General features: G+C 35.4%; 1 protein-coding gene across 1 annotated transcript in view; it reads right to left on the minus strand.

The window, feature by feature from the left end:
* LOC125828312 (cleavage and polyadenylation specificity factor subunit 1) overlaps nt 1-20,538 on the minus strand; it is a 47,916-nt gene that overhangs the window by 15,683 nt on the left and 11,695 nt on the right. The window contains exons 12-16 of the mRNA XM_049507625.1: nt 17,337-17,465; nt 8,600-8,677; nt 5,763-5,903; nt 5,521-5,615; nt 520-716 (exon numbers count right to left, since the gene is read on the minus strand). Of these exons, the coding sequence (XP_049363582.1) occupies nt 520-716; nt 5,521-5,615; nt 5,763-5,903; nt 8,600-8,677; nt 17,337-17,465 (640 nt within the window). The remainder of the gene's footprint in view (nt 1-519; nt 717-5,520; nt 5,616-5,762; nt 5,904-8,599; nt 8,678-17,336; nt 17,466-20,538) is intronic.

Raw genomic sequence — 20,538 nt, forward strand, 5'->3', positions numbered from 1 at the left:
AAGCAGGGACAAGTTTCCACCAATTTCTGACTAACTGCCTCATCATTCTGGTTCCAAGAAGTAAATAACTACAGCATGTATTTTTACTAATGCAGATTATGATTCAAATTAGTAGTAAGATAATGATTCAGGCCAGTGGTAAGTCCCTTGGGAATTGCAGTACATATATGAGTTGGTTTCAAGTTTATTTTAAATTAAGTTAGTCAAATATCACTTGTATCGTTACTCATACGAACTAGATCAATATGCTTTAGTAACAATTTAAGTTTTGAGGATAAAGAAAGGGCATTCTGATGTACGAGCGTGCAAAAAAAAAAAACTCTATGACGTAATGTACACAACAAATATCACAAACCAACACGAAACAAATAAGTAATATTGCATAAAGACAGCAGGGTATTAAGCTAGAACAGGATTTATCAAATAAAGCAACGAAGAATGAGTTTTCTTGTTGGTTACCACTGCAAGAAGAGAGGTAATAACTTACAAAAGCATATATAACTTATCTTGCTAATATACCTCCAACAAGAAGCTGAAGACTTCCATTTGTCATTCTTAGTAGAACATAAGGATCTGCTATTGAAACAGAAGCTACAATAGAAGTATCTGAACTTGAGCCAGATTCCACATTTGAAGCCTTAAAACTCAATTCTTGAGTCATAAATGCACCATCAAGAATTCGAGCACCATGAGCAAACACTTGGATAACTCGGCGTCTACACAGAAACGTGAAGTGCATTTAAAAAACTTAAAAACCCATGCAACTGCTCAACATAATCAGCAAGGAAAAGAAAACAAAATTCAAGACATAAGTCTAATGGTAAGTTTTGAAAAGAAAGTGTGGCATATACAAAACAGAACTCCAGATCAGGGAACTAAATTCTTACTTTTTCATTCATAACAACCATAAACAAAAGAATAGAGCATACTGCATTCTCATTTTTTATACGTATAACATATTATAATTTAAGGACCACAAAGAAAACAGAGCCGTCATCAAACCCTTTCTTTTGAATCAGCAATAGGTACCTTTAAGGAGAAAAAAAGGTTTGTCAATCTCCTCGGAAATTATTGTACAACTTCTTGCACAACCAAATCAGGAAACAATTTCTTTTTCATTTTTTTCTCGGGGGGGGGTGGGGGGGTGGGGGGACTTCAGCTATTCAAGAATCTAATGGACCAAGTCAACAAATAAATAAACGAAAAAGAAAAGGTTACAGTGAGCACAGAAACTAAATATCTCTATCTTACAGAACGTTTACATCAAGAAAGCTCTTTACGAGGCAAGAACAAATGAAGGAATCACTGGTTTTGATTATGCAAACAAAAGGTCATTAGAAAATGATGATTTGCATTGAAAAATATAATGTCAATGACAAAGAAATGTGATTATACAGAATACAAATACCAGTTGTGACTAACAAAATGATGTATAAACGTTGCCATTTTCATTTCAATTACACAGTGACTTTCTACTTTAATACGCCAAAATATGTTTGAGATGACTCCACTTTTATAAAATTTTCAAGAAATAAAATTCAGTAACTTATTCAAACTTCAAATTTCATGAGAATTAGGCAGGACATGACGCAACTTCAGCTCACCAAGGAAATTACCCTTGATAGGAGGGTGTGAAGGTCAAGAATTAGGATAATCGGTAAACAGGTAGTTGAGTGTTTTGCTTTCCCTTTACAGAAGTGTTATTTGGAGTCTAGTATTTTCATATTCTTAGATTTTTGTTTCTACTGGTTGTTTCCCTAGCCTTGATTATTGTGTTTTCTTGTTGTTCTTACTGCTTGTTGTTGTTCTCGAGCCAAAGGTCTATTGGAAACAATCTCGTTTCCTAACACACTACCCTCCACATACTCCACTTGTGGGGTTACTGGGTATGTTGTTGTTGTGCTAATTTCTCTATCAAAAAGTATTTCAACACTAATTTAATACAATACTCTACTATCACTAATCTAATATATATGTCAACATCACTTATCAATTTTTTTAGATGAAGTAAAACTTTATTGATGTATGGGCAAAGCGCTCATATACAAGTATACCAAAAAGTAGAGAACCTACAAGAGGAAATGATTTCTACAAAGGACATCCAATCTTCTATACAAAATGGAATATCATGGGTGCCCGACAGGAAATAAGGGACACAAGGTTACTCCTTAAATTACAAAATTCATGTGTACACCCTCAAAAGTTCTCTTATTTTTGTCTCTCCATGCAACCCACATAAGTGCAAGCAGTACCACATTCCACACCATGTGTCTTCTACTTCTTTTACAAACTAGCGGAAGAGTGGCCCATGTCAGCATGGGTCTAACATTGTTAAAACTAAAACGAAATTATCAATATATTTTTGTCAAAATAATATTTAAGATAAAATAGAGAAAATATGCATAGTCTACTACTGATACAAATATATATGTAGTCTATTAATGATCAAAATAAATTTAAAATATTAATTATCTATGAGTATATAAGCATCGGGGAAGATGTTTTCTACCATAGATTTAATTTTAGAATTATTAGTAAATTTTTAAAAATCGAGGTAACGACTGAATTGAACCGTACCAGACCAATTATTAGGTTTCTTTAATTAAAAATGTACGTTAGATAATTTTTTAGTTTTTAAAAAATTAATTATAAAAATATTTCATAAATTTGACTCAGTATCTCATAAAATTACTTAATGATAAGAATAACATCAGACGAAAATAATGTTTTTTTCTTAATTTGCTAAAATGAACACGTTTAAGAGAAAATTTTGTCTTTATAAAAGATCCAAATAGAAAATAACATTTATTTACTTTATTATTATTATTAATTAATATGAATTGATTTCACAGGAAAATTCCAGCCAATAGGAGGATAACATTCTTGTCGATTCAAATTATCGATTCTTCTCATTCTTTATTCCTTTCACAAATTACTTTTTAGTATAACTTTGTAGTATATACTCCCTCCGTTCAATTTTACTTGTCATATTTGTCTATTAAAAATAATGATTGATATGACTATTTTACTACACTATCCTTATTAATATTTAGTATTACGTCTTAAAAAATGATTTGGGGAATAAGTAGTTAATGCTAAGGATAAATTATGAAAAAAAAAAAATTCTTTTTTAATATTTTAGTAATAACAAGTAAAGTTTTAAAAAAAAAAAAAATTGAAATAATAGTAGAGGAAAAGGTCTAAAAATACCCTTCATCCATCTTTTGGTCTAAAGATACCCTTCTACTCATCTTTTTGGTTTAAAAATACTCTTTCATTCATCTTTTTGGCTCACTTATACTCTTGAAACTAACAACCCTCTCTTTATTTTTTTTATTTATTCATTTTAAATATTTATTATGTGTCATTCATTCTCTTATTGGATGAAATAAACCCCACCTCAACTAGATTAATTCTCATAATTTATAAAGGCCAAAACAATATACCTCTTAAGACCCCAAATACATATGTTTTTTAAAATTCTAGTCGTTTTTTGGTATTTGTTTTAGCTTTTTGATTTTTATTTATTTTTGGATCCGACTCCTCTCCATTTTCTCCAAATTCTTACTTGGATTGAAGACACGTGGCATAAGAAAAAAATAACAACTAAGATTTAATTAATTAAATCAAGATTCTAAACATGATATAAATACTTAGTATTTCATAAACAAATTAATAATGGCATAATCATAATAATATATTATCTTATCCATAAATACATCGTATAAATTTCTCTCTTTTCCTACTTTTCTTTTCTCTACAGGTTATGAGCATCTATCTTCTTCTCTTCTTTCCTTTTGAATGAGTTAATCTTTAATTATAATTTACTGTGGAAATTTTTCTTTGAAATTAGTTATAACAGAGAATTATCAGCAAAAAAATTAAGTTTTGAGTTATTTTTAAAAAAAAAATGGAAGGTAGATACTGCTTAGGATTTATGAATAATATAATATGTTGTTATAATTGTGGCATTACTAATATTTTTAATAGTATATTAATTATCTAAAACAAAATTAAAAGAGAAAAAAACTGCAGTAAATATAAAAATTAGTAAATTACTACTAGATTTTTTTTTTAAAAAATAATTGGGGTCTTGAAAAGGTATGTTGTGCTGAGTTGGATAAATTATGGGGGGAAATCTACTAGAGGTGGGGTTTTATTTCATCAAATAAGAAAATAACACATAATAAATATTTTTAAAAAAAAAAAAAAAAACAAAGAGAGGGTTGTTAGTTTCAAGGGTAAAAGTGAGCCAAAAAGGTAAATGGAAGGGTATTTTTAGATCAAAAAGATGAGTAGAAGGGTATTTTTAGACCATAAGGTGAATGAAGGGTATTTTTAGTCCTTTTCCTATATTTCAGGGGTATTTTTGACTTCTGATATTTTAATAATAAAAAGTAAAGTTAAAAATCTATTTTTGAAAATAATAGACAAGCAAAAGTGAATAGAGGAAGGAAATAGTATTTAACTATGCTGATTCTTTTTCAAAAAAAAAGAAAGGTATTTAAATATGTGCAATACCTAAGGGCCCAATCAAATGGAAATTACTCTATGAAGGAGTAAGGGCCCATGTTTGCATTTATGGAAAATAGAAAAAATGGTGCCCATCATATCTTCAACTTCAGTAGCACTATAGGGCATGATTTGTAATTTAGTAGTAAGGGATGAGCTTTTTAAAAAACTTTGATAAGGTACAAATAAGAAAGCATAAAAGACAATCTTCCTAAGCAAGTTTATTTTCCAAGAATTTTTAAAGACTTTAATACCCTTGAACTTTTATTTATTACCCACAAACTGACATGTTGAAACCTTCCTTTCTAATATATAGAAATATTCCAGCTGAACAACATCTCTTTCATAGTACCCGGCATCACGCAAGTCAACATCACTTATCATATACTCCCTCCGTCCCATTTTATGTGGCAACATTTGACTGGGCACGGAGTTTAAGAAATAAATGAAGACTTTGAAATGTTTACCAAATTGCCCTTTAAAAAGTAGACTCACTTTTCTCTCTCCTCATAAATGTATTGGAGTACTATTTTTAAATTAAGTGGGACCAACAAGGGTAAAACAAGAATTGTACCTTTAAATACTTACCATATAAGGAAATGTGGCATTCTTTTTGGGACTGACCAAAAAGGAAATGGTGCCACATAAAATGGGACGGAGGGAGTATATATTTGTGAACTTAAGACCACAGACTCTGTATCTAATAAAATATTATCATATAAAATAAAACAGGGAGAGTAGTTATCAAATGAAACAATATTATCACATAAAATGGAACTGAGCTAGTAATCAAACAAACCAAAATAGTCTAAACCAAACAGGCCAAGAAGGAAGTAAATTGTTGCAGGGGGAAGAAAGGTCATGTGTGTACTTTCTAATTCCCAAGCATCAAGTTTAGCAGCATACTCAGTGAAGACTTAAATACTCTATGACAGAAGATATTGGAAACAGAAGCTATTGGAAGGGAAATAGGAAATACAAACATAATGATTGAGCTAAAAAAACCACCTCCCAAATAGATTTCCAGCAGCAAGAGTAGTTCCTTGAACATAGTAATCGACATTCTCTGTTACCTCCTCCAAATTATTTGCAGTCTGCAGAACCTGCCAGAAGAAGATAAGAAAATCAAGTTACAGGTATCTCAACAAAAGATTCAATTCCAGCTATAAAGCAGCATAGACAGGAAAATAAAAGTAATTTTTCTTCTCAGATATTTTACATTTGGAACTATGCACAAGTGAAAAGAGTACCATTGTACGAGCCTCCAAACTAATAATCAAATATGCATGATATTCATCTTCTTCATCTGCCATCCTTGAGGATTCGCTGAGATGGATGCGTGTATTCTTGTGGTAGACAGTCCAAATTCCCTTGCAACCTGGTAAAGCTTCCTTCACAAAGCAAAATTAAGCATCAAAATTACTTTCTCCGGCTAGATTTGTGTACACTGTTCACTAACAGGCAATGTCATGATATGCTGAATATCTAATATTAAGTTATAGAGCATCATAAAACATTTTCCATTAGTCCAAGTTAAGATGCCAATCAAGGTTGTGTAACTAAGAAAGCAGAGAAACAGCGAAATTCCTTAATGCTTAGCACTTTCAACAAAGACATCTCCTTGATATCAAGATATGAACAAAGAAAAGGAAAGAGAACAAGCACATCATGGTACAACTCATATTACAGTGCAATCCAATTCAACAGCTTTTCAATAAAAATTGCAATCTGGTAAGGCACTCATAATCAAGTAACTAGTAGTTATTCCTTCAAGTCACCACCAGTTGTGTTGCTCATTACACATAAAACTAGACGGTTCATGGGATCTTCTTCAAGTTGCAGTCACATGGAGAATCATCTAAATAAATCAAAAATCAAAAAATACAGTGCCATGTATTGCAAGATTAGCAGGTGGTTAACATGAATTTGAGATTTCTGTGTTGGTGCATGAAAGCTGGCTTAAAAATATGCATACTGCTAATAAAAAGGGAAGAAGAGCAAGGCACTTCAAAACTAATGTAACTAATTAAACAAGAAAAAAGAGTAAAAGACAGTAAATGGGCCATTCCCAAGGCCTGATGCAATTAGAATTGAGAAGATACAACTGGTGTTTGACTTGATGAGGGTAAGTGTTTGGACTGTTCGACATTAAACTGTGTCATAGCAGCTTTTCAGGCAGCTGTGATTTTAGCGTGGGTGTCTCAATGATTGACATTTCAAAAGACCACTCTCCCACCACCAGATAAACCTTGCTGGAGGATCCCAAATCGATTCAGTAACACAGATGTGAGTCCAAAGGAGATGGTTCCTTTTCTCCTCACCCTCATCTATATCAATGAATCCCCCGCCTCTGAATTTAAGCAACTTTTCCAACCATGCATGTAATGGTATATCAACGCCCTTATCCAAGGATGGTTCGATTTTGGTGCTGCAAATTCAGTTCCGGGTACCATCGCTCTAGGGTGAATCGCCTCCAATTCCTAGCCCACTAATACCCTCTTTGCCTCCTGCTTTGAAGGGAATTCAAAAAGAAAATTGATTCTGTAATAGAGAGAGAGAGGGGGGGACTCAGCCCTGCTGTCATCCTCCATCTTTCAGAAACCATTTATGGATGATTTTTGAATTTGTGTTCAAACTGAGAGGATCATGAAAGGTGCCAAAAGACAGGATGAAAGTAACCCATCTAGCTCCTCCAGTTTGTTATGCACTGAGAATTCATATCAACCACTTCTGGATAGCAGAGCTGCTCCCATGAAGGTCTTCCCTGGTGAAACGAAGAGACTCCCCCAAGAAACTGATAATATTTTGAGCAATTTTGCACCAACCTAGATTGTAGTCCACCTCTGGAATGATGATCGCTGATTTTCTATCTCCCCGCCATGTTTCTATGCATAGAAAACGCCCATAGATATTGTAATTTTGGTAGACCCTGTATAAGTAGACGTACTGTAATTTTCCCCATCTTCTGTGAGGATCCCCTGTGCCCCTGAAAGCTTATTTCATTGAATTGCAGACCCATCACAACATGTCTTCTTCGATTTTAATCTTGCTCGAGAAATGCTTGCTTGATTCTTTACATAAAAACCACCTGTGTTTGGCCTTCAGTGATAATGTTATCTGAAAAGATTTGTTGCTCGAAGAAAAAACACTTTATCTCCCATTCTAAAGGATATTTGAGCCACTGAAAGGCCTCGCAGGAGAGAAGAACAGAGAGAGAAAGAGAACATATATAAGGAGCTCTTCTTGTACATTGTTATTCAATTTAGTAAAAGAAGATCTTTTTTCTTCTCTTTTTACACCAGTCACTAAAACTAATTCTCCACAGCAATAGGAAATAATGGAAAAAACCCACCGTTCAGATAACAAAAGAAGGTCCTCACTAGTTGTTTCTAGTATGTATGAACCTCTTAACACTTCAAGCTAAATACACCATATTCCAAAACCTATAGCACAATGCTGCAAGACTCGGATCATTACCTCTTCAAAGAACAATAAACCCATGTGAATAAGTGCGGGTGGATGACAGAAAGAGAGGATATCTTAGCATTTTAGCAAAAATAAAACACACCACAAATAGAAATGAACATCCACACAGGGGCGGATCTAGGAGGGGTGAGGGTGTTCACCCAAACCCCCTCGGCAAAAAACTCACACTATTATACAAAGTATATTTTAAATTTTGGTGTGCATATACAGACTTTAAATCCCCTGAACACCAGACTTAGAGGTTGGCTCAATGGTTTAGGGGTTTCAAAATTCATCTTGACGTTTCAAGTTCAAATCTCGGGGCACTACTTTTTTATTTTTCAAACCTTTTTGAACCCCCTTAGTGAAAATCTTAGATCTGTCACTGCATCCACATAGTTGTTCTTACCATATAGCTATATGCATAATAAGCATTTGAAGCTTGCGGTAAACCAGCTTAACAAAGAAATAGGAAGAAATTATAAAGGTAATACAAGCTTTGAAGTTCAGCAAATAACATGCAATGACAAGACTTATCACATGTGATGTGATGTGATGTAAGTACTAGGAAGTTTCACAGAGCTTTAAAACCAGAAGAAACTGGAGTAGAGAGAGAACATACTTGGGTGATCGTTTCTGGGCGGATTGATTGTTGAAGCACACACAGGGAACCATTCTTTCCATGACCTGAACAGCATACCTGACAATGTCCCAAAGAGATTAAAAAGATCTCATACTGGACCTGAAAACGAGTAATAGAGCATCCAAAAGCTGATAACCACAAGATAATTTTTAGTTTCTATTTCTCGTTATTTTATAACCGAGAAAATCCCCAAGGGTCCGGCCCAGATTCGGAACTCAGTGGATTGTTGGTCCGGCCTTCTACCATACTCCACTTAGATACTAGGCTTTTGGTTGTAGAAAGATTTAAATCCGTGAAGTGTGTCCAATCCACACATCATGTTCTACACTCTTACCACTAAACCAAAGCTCTAGGGGCTTAATTCTCACATATTATATTATAAGCATTATAACCACAACTTGATTCTATTGTTGTATTTGAATCGGACAGAAGTATCTTACATATAATTTTTAAAATCTTTTTTCATGTTACAACAGAGAACAAGTATGTGCAAGTCTTCTGCATGAAGAAAGATAACAGCGAATAAGGATCAGTTTACTTGATCAAAAATAAACAGGGATCTCATCATAACTTCCTTCCAAATGTCATTATGTAAACAAATATATATCCAGGGTAGAGTTGTTGATTTAAGTAACATAGATATCAATCCTCCAGAAAGTGCACTTAGAGGTGGAACAGGCATATCAGAGGAGTTTTTTCCATGATATCGTTTTAGTGCAGGCTCCTACAAAAGAAGCAGGATTGCTCAGTGTTATGAATGGCGAGCGCCATTCGCCAAATGCGATATGGCGAGGCGAGCCATTCTACACTGAGGTGCAGCGATCCCAAATAGGCAACCTAAGGCGACCAGATGGCGACGTAAATGGCGGCGCCATTTTGTTTTTAAATTTTTAAAAAGCTTTGACTTAATAATATTAGTCAAAATTAGGGTTTTTTTTTTTTCTATTTTCAAACTTTCATCAGCAATCCGTCGCGTTTCTCTCCTTGCGATCTCTTCTCCTCGCGTCTCTTTTCCTCCTTCATCGCACGAGTTGCTGCTCCTCTTCGGCTCTTCCCCTCACGTCTCTTCTCCTCCTTCATCACACGAGTTGCTGCCAGGTATACCGTATACCTCTTTTTTTTCTTCTTCTTTTCAGTTCTTCTTCTTCTTCTTTTCTTTTTTCGTTTCTTCTCTTCAGAGTTCAGTCCTCTTCTTCGTTTCACTTTCTTCTTTCTTTTTGAGATACAGTAGCTTGCTGCCTTTCACTGCTCTGTTTTTTTCCTCTGTTTTATTGTTCACAGTTCACTGTTACTGCTTACTGCCTTCACTGGTTGCTGTCTATAAATTTTTTTAAAAATTAATTCTTCTATAATTATTTATTCATTTGTCCATAAACAGTGAATTGACTGAATTCAATGGGGGATGCTAGCAAAAAGAGGGACATTGGATGGAATTATGGTACTCAAGGAGCAACGAAAGACTCGGTTAATTGTAACTTTTGTGGGAGTACTTTTAATGGTGGAATAACTCGACACAAGCAACATTTAGTGGGTGGTTTCAAGAATGTTAAACAATGTACAGCTTGTCCGTTGGCGATTAGAGAAGAAGTAAGGGTTTATATGCAAAATAAAATCGCTAATAATCCCAAATTTCAAGTGAGGCAGCCGGAAGAATATATTGATATTGATGATGTTGATGATATGGATGAATATGCAGAAATGATGCCTCCATCCAAAACTCCAAAGATATCTTCTAGTGGAGGTGCATCATCCACCGCGCGGAATGTGATGAAAGGCCCTATGAATCTCTATTTTCCGCAGAAATCAACACAAAAAGGAGGCTTTGAAAAAGGAGGAGGAATTGATGAAACAAAGAAAATTCTAAGAGAGCGTGCGGTAAGTGCTTTCACAATATGGATGTATGATGCGGGGCTCCCTTTTAATTGTGTCAATCGCAAATCATTTGATAAATTTATTGAGACAGTAGGACAACATGGCCCCGGAATGAAGCCTCCTACATTCCATGAAGTTAGAGTTACTCACCTAAAAAAAGAGGTGGAGAAAGTGAAAAAAATTGTTGATGAGCATAAAGTGCAATGGACAAAGTTTTGGATGTTCCATTATGATGGACAAATGGACGGCACGAAATGGTAAAATGATCATCAATATTTTGGTGAATTCTCCAATCGGTAGTGTATTTCTTGGTTCTGTTGATGCTAGCAATGAATCTACCGATTCCACCAAAATGTACAAGTTGTTTGAAAGCACTATTGAAAGAATTGGACCGGAAAATGTTGTACAAATTGTCACTGATAATGCTAGTGAGAATGTTAAAGCGGGAAGCATGATGATGGGTGCGTACCCACACATTTATTGGACTCCATGTGCCACTCATTGCATCAACTTGATGTTTGGTGACATATTCAAGGTTAAGCCATATGCTTCCGGTAATATCACTCTCCTATCCTCTAACTTTCTTTATAGTCAATATTTAATACTTATTAGCTACTAATTACTATAATCTTACTTTTAACAGTTTTTAAGAAGGCCATCAAAATCCATTCTTACATTAGTCAAAGGACATTGTTGTTAAACTTGATGAGAAAATTCACCAACGAAAGAAATTTGGTGAAACTGGCTAAGACAAGATTTGCAACGGCCTTCTTAGCTTTGAGAGCTATGTACATGCAAAGAAAAAACTTGAGAACTTTAGCCCTCTCAACCGAATGGACTTCAAGTAAATTTGCAAAGGAAACTTTGGGGAAAGAAGTTGCCAATCTTATTATTTCTACCCACTTTTGGGATGATGTTGTTCGAGCACTTACAGTTTGTGGCCCTTTGACAAAAGTGCTTCGTTTGGTGGATGGGGAGAAAAAACCACCAATGAGCTATATTTATGAAGCAATGGATAGAGCCAAAGAAACTATTGAACGGGGTGTCCGTGGAATTAAGAAGCAATATGAGAAAGTGTTTGAAATTATTGATGCAAGGTGATCAGACCAACTCCATCGGCCTTTGCATGCTGCAGGCCATGTTTTGAACCCAGGATTGTATTATAAAGCTCAAGAAGAGGGAACTTTACTAGGAGTATTATGCATGTGTTGAGAAGATGATCCCCGATACAGCAATACAAGATTTACTACTCGCTGAGCTTCCTAGGTACAAAATGGCGGATGGACTATTTGGTTGTGGTCCGGCTAAAAGAGCTAGAGACACAAGGTCACCGGGTAAGTGAGTTGATTTAGCTCTTACTTAAATTATTTGACTTATTTATACTCATTAACCTTTAAATTTATTTTATTATAGTTGAATGGTGGTCACTATTTGGTAGTGAAACACCAAACTTGCAAAAGTTTGCCATGAAAGTATTAAGCCTAACTTGTAGCTCATCCAAATGTGAGCGAAATTGGAGTGTTTGAACACGTAAGTAAAAAAATTATATCCTAATTTCCATATTATATTATTATCAATATCTATTAGTTAGTATCTATAACTTATGCGCAGATTCATTCCAAAAAGAGGAATAGGCTTGCACTATCACATCTCAATGATCTAGTGTACATTAAGTACAATAGAACATTGAAACGTCGTTATGATGCTTGTGATCTCATTGATCCAATTCGCTTGGATAACATTGATGATTCAAATGAATGGTTAGTTGGATACCCCGAAGATCAACAAGATGAACTAGTATATGAGGATGATGATCTTACTTGGGGTAATGTTGCTACGGCAATTGGAGCTGATGAGAGTATCTATCATCTTAGGGGACTTTCTTCAAGATCAAGAGCACTTGACAAGGGAAAAGGAGTAGAAACTACATCTACAAGTTCAACTTCAAGTAGGACTCGGACACTAATTGATGAAGACTACGAGGAGGAAGGAGATGAGGAGCAATATAATGATGTAGAGGATGTTGAACTTCAAGAGTTGGATAGTTTTGAAGAAGAATAGACTTTTAGAGTACTAGTATTGTCTTTTGAATTATTGGGTCTTTAAAGTTCTAGACTTTTAGTATCTACTTTTAGTTTTTGAATTGAAATATTTGCTAATATATGGTATTGACTTATTGCTATTGAGATTTTGGATATTTATATATGCAATTAAATATTTTTAATTTTTGGTATTAATTGGCGCCTCGATTCAAAAAGGCGAGCGCCTCGCCGCGTGGCGAGGCAGGCCCTTGTCGCCTTTTGTCACCTCTCGCCGTCCAAAACACTGGGATTACTACTGCATATCACAATTTGGATAACCAAAGCTCCAATGAATATGTGTTTCTTCACATGACTAGAGGCTAGGATATATCCACGTAATACATTATCAAGAAGAGGCAAAGTCTGCACATAATTGGAGCTACATGTGTAAGAACGTAGGGAGATAACATGATTCACCTACTGATCCATCATCAAGCAGCAAACGACTAATGGAGGACAGTTGCAAACCTTGCACCATGGAGAGTAAAGGATATCCTGACCAACAAGGTCATCAAATGGAAAAGTAGGAGAAAGAGAAAGAAAGCATGGGAACGTTCCTTTGGCACAGATTGGATCCTTTGCGACGAGAAACAAGAGATCTCCAAGCGGTTGACAATACACTTGAACATACTAAGTGTTAGAATAAAAATAGATTTATACAATCCTATTAGAATAGGAATAGGTTTACACAATCCTATTAAAATAGGAATAGGTCTATACAATCCTATTTAGAATAGGAATAGAAATAGGAATACAAATAGGAACAGGAATAGTAAATAGTATCCTACTTAGTAAAGGATTGTATTCTAGTGTCTATAAATAGGATCTCAATGTAATAATGTAGACAACAACAACAATTCAATAATATTCTTCTCCTATATTTCTCACATGGTATCAGAGCCTCTACGATCTTGGTAAACAATCAAAGAACTTCCATTGCCGACGGGTGGCTATTATCCATATATGCCGCATGTCCGGCCAATGATTATGTTAGCAAAAGTTGGGTCACCGTGTATCTTTCTGGTGACTATTTTCTCATATCTAATCTGTGTAGCACCGTGCCATCATTCCGGTGACTACTTATATCAAATTTGTGTAGCACCGTGCCATCATTTCAGTGACTACTTTTTCATATTTAATTTGTGTAGCACCGTGCCATCATTCTGGTGACTACTTTTTCATATTTAATTTGTGTAGCACCGTGCGATCTTTCCGATGACTACTTTTTCATATCTGGTTTGCGTAGCACCGTGCCATCTTTCTGGCGACTACTTTTCATATTTAATTTGTGTAGCACCCTTGCCATCCTTCCGATGACTACCTCTTTTTGCATATCTTATTTGCATAGTACCGTACATCTCTCCGGACTACTTTTCATATTTAATTTGTGTAGTACCGTGGATTTTTCCGAACTACTTTCTCATAACTGAGTTGCATATCTGAGTTGTGTCTTTTCAGTGACTCAGATTTGATTTGCATAGTTTCATTCGTCTTTCCGGTGACTCCTCAAATCTGATTTGCGTAGGGTTGTGCTATCATTCCAACCCTACCCGTATAATTTTTCTTTTTCAGTAGGGTCGTGCCATCATTCCGATCCTACCCATATTATTTCTCTTTTTCAATGGGGTCGTTCCATCAATTCGAACTATCCTATATAATTTTTAATTTCTAGTTAGGTCCTGACATCATTCCGACCCTACCCATATAATATTATTTGTTAGATTGTAACTACTTTTAGCCATCAAATCTAATACTCTGGTGTATGAGCATGTTCCGGCCAATTTCGGTGACTTTCTTGTCTAATATCAACTCGTCTATTGATTCCAACATGATCCATATACTTTATACTACATTTTGAGCACTTACAACGACCACTGCAATGTGAAGAAGTCTATATGGAGCAACCACCTAATTTTGTTGCTCAGGGGGAGTTTAGTAGCCTTGTATGTTGATTATGTAAGTCACTATATGGTCTGAAACAGTCTTTGCAAGCTTGGTTAGGGAAGTTCCAACATTGTGTTTTATCGGCATTATGCATCAAATTCAGTATTTCATGAGAAGACTAAGCACATTAAGATTGATTGTCAATTTTGTGAAGTCGGTTGATCAACTTGCAGATATCTCACCAAGCCCCTCATCGGTCCTCGTGTTAATTACATTTGTAGCAAGCTAGGTACATGAATTGTATGCACTAGCTTGAAGGGGAGTGTTAGAATAAAAATAGGTTTATACAATCCTATTAGAATAGGAATAGGTTTACACAATCCTATTAGAATAGGAATAGGTTTATACAATCCTATTTAGAATAGGAATAGGAATACAAATAAGAACAGGAATAGTAAATAGTATCCTACTTAGTAAAGGATTGTATTCTAGTGTCTATAAATAGGATCTCAATGTAATAATGTAGACAACAACAACAATTCAATAATATTCTTCCCTTATATTTCTCACACTAAGTGTATTTTATGGTTTTAGTCAACTTTTTGAGAGTCCACATGATTCCAGGGAGTACTAATGATTGGATATTTTTGTGGAGAATCATGTTTTGTTAGTTTCTACCATTTCTTTTACACAACTTGACTAATGTAAAACCTCCTACAATCTTTTGTCTACTACTTGACTACTGTATACTGAGGTTTTTGCCCAATCTATTAAATTGAAGGTACGATAAAAGCTTATTAATGCATGCCAGAAAAGTGTCGGTTAACAGTACATCAAAAAGTGTATGAGTAATATAAAATTTGTACAATGAATAGAGATGGTCAATCATGACATCAGGATCTAATTCTCGCCATCGATGATATTATTACTCCCTGTCACAATTTATGCAGCACCATTTGACAGGACATAGAGTTTAAGAAATAAGGGAAGACTTTGTTATGTTTATTGCCCATATTAAAGTCACTATAATGCTTACTTTTAGTTGACTTTTCTTCACAATAAAGTGCAAGTGGGACCCAAAAAAGGTAACATGAGGATGGTGCCATTAATAGTTCCAAATAAGGAAAGGTGACATTCTTCTTGTTACAAACTAAAAGGAAATGGTGCCAGATAAATAGAGGGAGTATATAAAGAAAAAGTACATCCCATATCCAGTAAGGCTTTGAAGCAACTGGACAAAACCAGAAGGAATTTTCTATGGGAAGGGAATAGCAAAAGCCATAAATTCCATTTGGTCAAGTGACCAACAGTCTTGTTACCAAAACAGTTAGATGGTCTGGGCATTAGAGACTTAGCACTACACAACAAATGCCTACTTATGAAGTGGCTGTGGAGATACACTCAAGAGGAGCAGAGCCATTGGAAGGATGTGATTATTGCTAAATATGGAGCCCTAAACCACTGGTGTTCTAATGTTTCAACAGAGCCATATGGAGTTGGTGTCTGGAGAAGTATAAGCAAATTATGGGAGGAGTTCTCTCAATACAAACATTTAATAGCAGGGAATGGACAACATATCAATTTCTGGAGGGACAAATGGATAGGCAACTCCTCTTTAATGGTTGCTTATCCTAACATGTTCCAGATAGCAAGGGGGCCAAACTCTACTATTCAGCAATATAGAGAAGGGAATTCCTGGAACATCATCCACAGAAGGAACATCCAGGATTGGGAAATGGAGGAGTTGGTCAGCCTACTAGCAGCACGTCACAATGTTGCATTTAACAATGAAACACCAGACCAACTCAATTGGGGAGAAAAAAGGGTGGGAAGTTCTCAGTTAAAGCAGCATTCAAGCTTCTAGGCCCACAAAATGCAATTACAGACCACTGGCCTAGGAAGCTTATATGGAAGATCAAATTGCCCCCTAAGATTAGCTGCTTCAGCTGGACTGCACTACATGGAGCTTGCCTGACCCAAGACAACCTGACCAGAAGGAAGTTTCAGATGGCTACCAGATATTATATGTGCATGAAGGAAGCAGAAACACACAACCACCTATTTCTACAATGTCCAATAGCAGCAGACGTGTGGAGTATGTTTTTAGCTCTTTTTGGCATCAAATGGATCATGCCTCAGAATATCGGGGATGTTGTGATAAGCTGGAGTTGCTGGAAAGTTGATAGCAGCATCAAGAGAATCCGGAAGATGATACCTGCAGCCATTTTTTGGAGTATCTGGAACGAAGGAATAGAAGATGCTTTGATGGAATATCAACTACCTACCAATCTTTAAAAGTTAATTGCCCCATGTTTTTGTATAGTTGGGTTTATTTATCCCCTCTAGATTCCCCTGATTCATTTCTGAACTTTGTCAGCTCCCTGACTCTTAATTAACAATGTAAAGGAGAGCTGACCTTTTGCTACTAAGCTTTTGTAACTATTATGCATATACTTGATGCCGGCAATAGAACTAATTACTTCATTAAAAAAAAAGTATTCCTAGCTTATAAACAAAGATTTCTTCAAAACTTTGTTTTAAATACAAATGAGAAGGCCAACACCTCTAATTCAGCTTTTCAGCGCATTCAAGTCTACATCAAGATAGTATTTTACCAATGAAAACAGAATTCATGATACCACCGAATAATCAACTTTATGCTGGTTTTCTGATCCTTTAACATTACATACAAGACAGATTGCCTCATATACTGAAGACAAACTAGTCCTACAAAATGGTAGAGAGACGACAAGCTGGTAGAGTATTTTAGTGTTAAGCAGAGCAATTGTAAGTGCATACCTCAAAACAAAGAAAAAACAAGTTAAACCTCAACCAATAACTGGATTCAAGCTGGGTGGGCTTTCAACAAGAGAACTAACCAGTTCATAATTACTTTGCTTTGCAATTCCAGTAGCATTCAGGTCAGCATTAATTCTCAAACCATACGAAAAGTCTTTTAGAGGGCCAACATTGATCAGGGAATCTCTCACTGCAAATGAGAATGTCTTCTGCGACCACGGAAAATCATGTAATATGATGAGTAATAACAGAAGATGATATTAATGATAAAGACGGTGGAACAAAATAGCCAGAAGTCATTCTGCAATCATATCATAGACAACTTATTTTATGATCTAGAAATCCATATGGGGCCAACCCCTGGGACCAACCGTAGCCTTCTAAAGTTGCCCTTCTATCCTTCTCCACTTAAATACCAGATTATTCCTGTCAACTTATTGTTCTCCCATATTAAGACGCAATGCTTCAAAAATTCGGCAAGTATACTAGGGTTTCATGATCTTTTTTTAGCAAGTACTAAGCTGTCATATGATTAATAGACATGATAGAACAGGAAAATGAACAAAACAGAGACATGTTAAGCAAATCTCTCCAATGTGACAAACGTGGGAAAAGAAAAAAGTCATGTAAAGACCTCTAAAAGCTGGATACACAAACATGATGAGACAAAAGCTATATGCAACTTCAGTATGGTATATCCTCAGAACAGTAACAATAATATAACAATACAATTGAACATTACAAAGCTCCATCAACTGACACAATGCTTCAGAACATGTCTCCCTTTTCTTTTTCCTTTTTTATTTTGAAACCGGTAACAGTATATATATAAATCATGATCAAAACAGTACATACTGAAACCATATATACAAAAGAGATTCCAAATTCTACAGTCCTATGACTAAATTGAATCTAAAACATCAATAATAGAAACAGTATTACTTGAGTATATCTGATTACATCAAAAACACAGGATCAAGAGACGATTTAAGCTTGATCATTTACATACTATTCTCTACATTCTTAAAACATTTAGAGCAGTTCCTCTCCTGCCAAACTATTCACCAAATGAAAGCAGGGACAATTCATTGGACACAGTCCAAGATTTTTATTTTCCTTTTTTTAAACTTATCAAACAACACACCCAATATAATCACACAAGTGGATTTTGGGGAGGTTAGAATTTCACAAGGTAGAAAAGTTGTTTCCAATAGACCATCGGCTCAAAACAAATGTAACCGGCAGGGGAAAGTACGAAAGAAAAAGAGACAACAAAATAGCAATTGTACAAAACAAGTGTAGCAAATAGATATTAATACACATTGGGGAAAAAGAAACTATCTGATACTTAAATTATACAGCTAGAAGTATGACAACACTCGAATGCCTAATAGCCTTCTACCTTAATCTTTAACCTCCATAACTTTCAATCTAATGTCATGTCCTCAATCAGCTAAAGTTATGACATGCTTTGTCTAATCACCTCCCCCAGTTCTTCTTCAGCCTATCTCTACATCTCCAAACTCCTGTTACAGTCAACCTCCCTCCTCACTGGCGCATCATCGCACCTCCTCTTCACATGTTGGAACCATCTTAGTCTTGCTTCCCTCATCTTGTCTTCCACGGAGGCCACTTTCCTCTTGTTCCATATAATTTCGTTCTTAATATATATCTCTCCTAGTATGCCACGCATCCATTTGAGTATCCTCATCTTCGCTACTTTACTAAACGTGTGCACTCTTGACTGGCCAGCATTCTGCCCCATACAATAGTGCTAGCCTAACCACTATTATGTAGAACTTGCCTTTGGGCTTCGTATTGCACGGTACCGCAAAGCCTCCATTACCCACCCGTTCCAATACAATGCGCGACATCATTATCAATTGCCACGTCTCCTTGAACTATGATCCCAAGATACTTGAAGCTCTATCTTGGGTATGACTAGTGCATCGATCATAAGTTTCACTTCTGCCTCATGCGTCACATCAGTGAACTTGTAATCTGGTAATCTATCTTAGTCCTGCATAACCTGAAAACTTTAGACTCTAGGGCCTCTCTCCAAACTTTCAACCTATTATTAACTTCACCACATGTCTCATCAACAAATATAATGTCATCTGCAAATAATCCTTTTTCTTTAACTTATCCTACCAGCAGTGAAAGCAAAAGCACAGTTAAAGTGCACAAAAGCAAAGCGCACAAGCACTTTGCCGCTCTGCATGACCTCAAGCGAGGTGCACGTGCCAGAGGGCCCTTAACAATTCCTTTTTTTAAAATTCTAAGTTAGTCTGCCAGACTTTCCTAGACCATATTTATGGAAAATCGCAAAGGATATATAGAAAATTAATCAAGGGAGAAAATTAGACTGCCCAAAAATTTAAAACAAAGAATGGATGAAATTATAAGAAAAAGTTAAAATCAATTAAACTTGGGACAAGTGCAGCGGAACAAGCCTTCATCATGGGTAGCTTTTTCTCTTCTCTGATTCTCTCTCTTGTCCTTTTTATATGTCTCTCTCTCCTACTCATTTTTTTATTCTTTTTGTTTGTTATTTTTAATAAGAGATACAACAACAACAATAAACCCAATGTATTCCCACAAGTGGTGTATGGGAAGGATAGTGTATATGCAGACCGTACCCCTACCTTGGAAGGTAGAGAGATTTTTCCGATAGACCATCGGCTCAAGAAAAAGCATAACAGAACAGTTCAAGAACAGAAGATAGAGACACTCTACGATGCCACTCTCACCTTGTCCCACATCTCATATCTATCTTTAGTAAGAGATATAAACCCAAAAAAAAAAAAATATCTTCCGACTTAGTTGACTTTTTCTTTTGATTTGGTATTTTGCCTTTTTTCCTTTTGTATAAAGTGGATAAACTAGTGAAGTTAAAAATAATGGCTCTGATACTGAAATTCTATATCTGTATTGTTTTTTTTCATTGTAGAAATTTTGTAGAAATCAACGGAACACTTGTCCATCCATGGTGTCAACTGTTATAACTGTCACTATACATATGACAGTTGTAAAGAGACTAAGAGGGGACAATAATAAAGATACAAAATGGTGGACTAAATATTTTTTTTGAAGTCATGGCCATAGTGCTGCACCCAATGGTGTTCACCTTTATACTCTTGTTGTATATCATTATTTAACAATTATAATTCCATGCAAAATGCCTTACATTATTTTTTTGAATTTCGGAATTGAAATGGGCAGTGGATCTGTCTACCTTATGTTGTATATTATTATTTAAAAGTTAAAACTGCATGCAAAATA

This window comes from Solanum verrucosum, unplaced genomic scaffold (genome assembly GCF_900185275.1).
Source record: "Solanum verrucosum unplaced genomic scaffold, falcon-dt-bn FXZP01000047.1, whole genome shotgun sequence".
Lineage (NCBI taxonomy): Eukaryota > Viridiplantae > Streptophyta > Magnoliopsida > Solanales > Solanaceae > Solanum > Solanum verrucosum.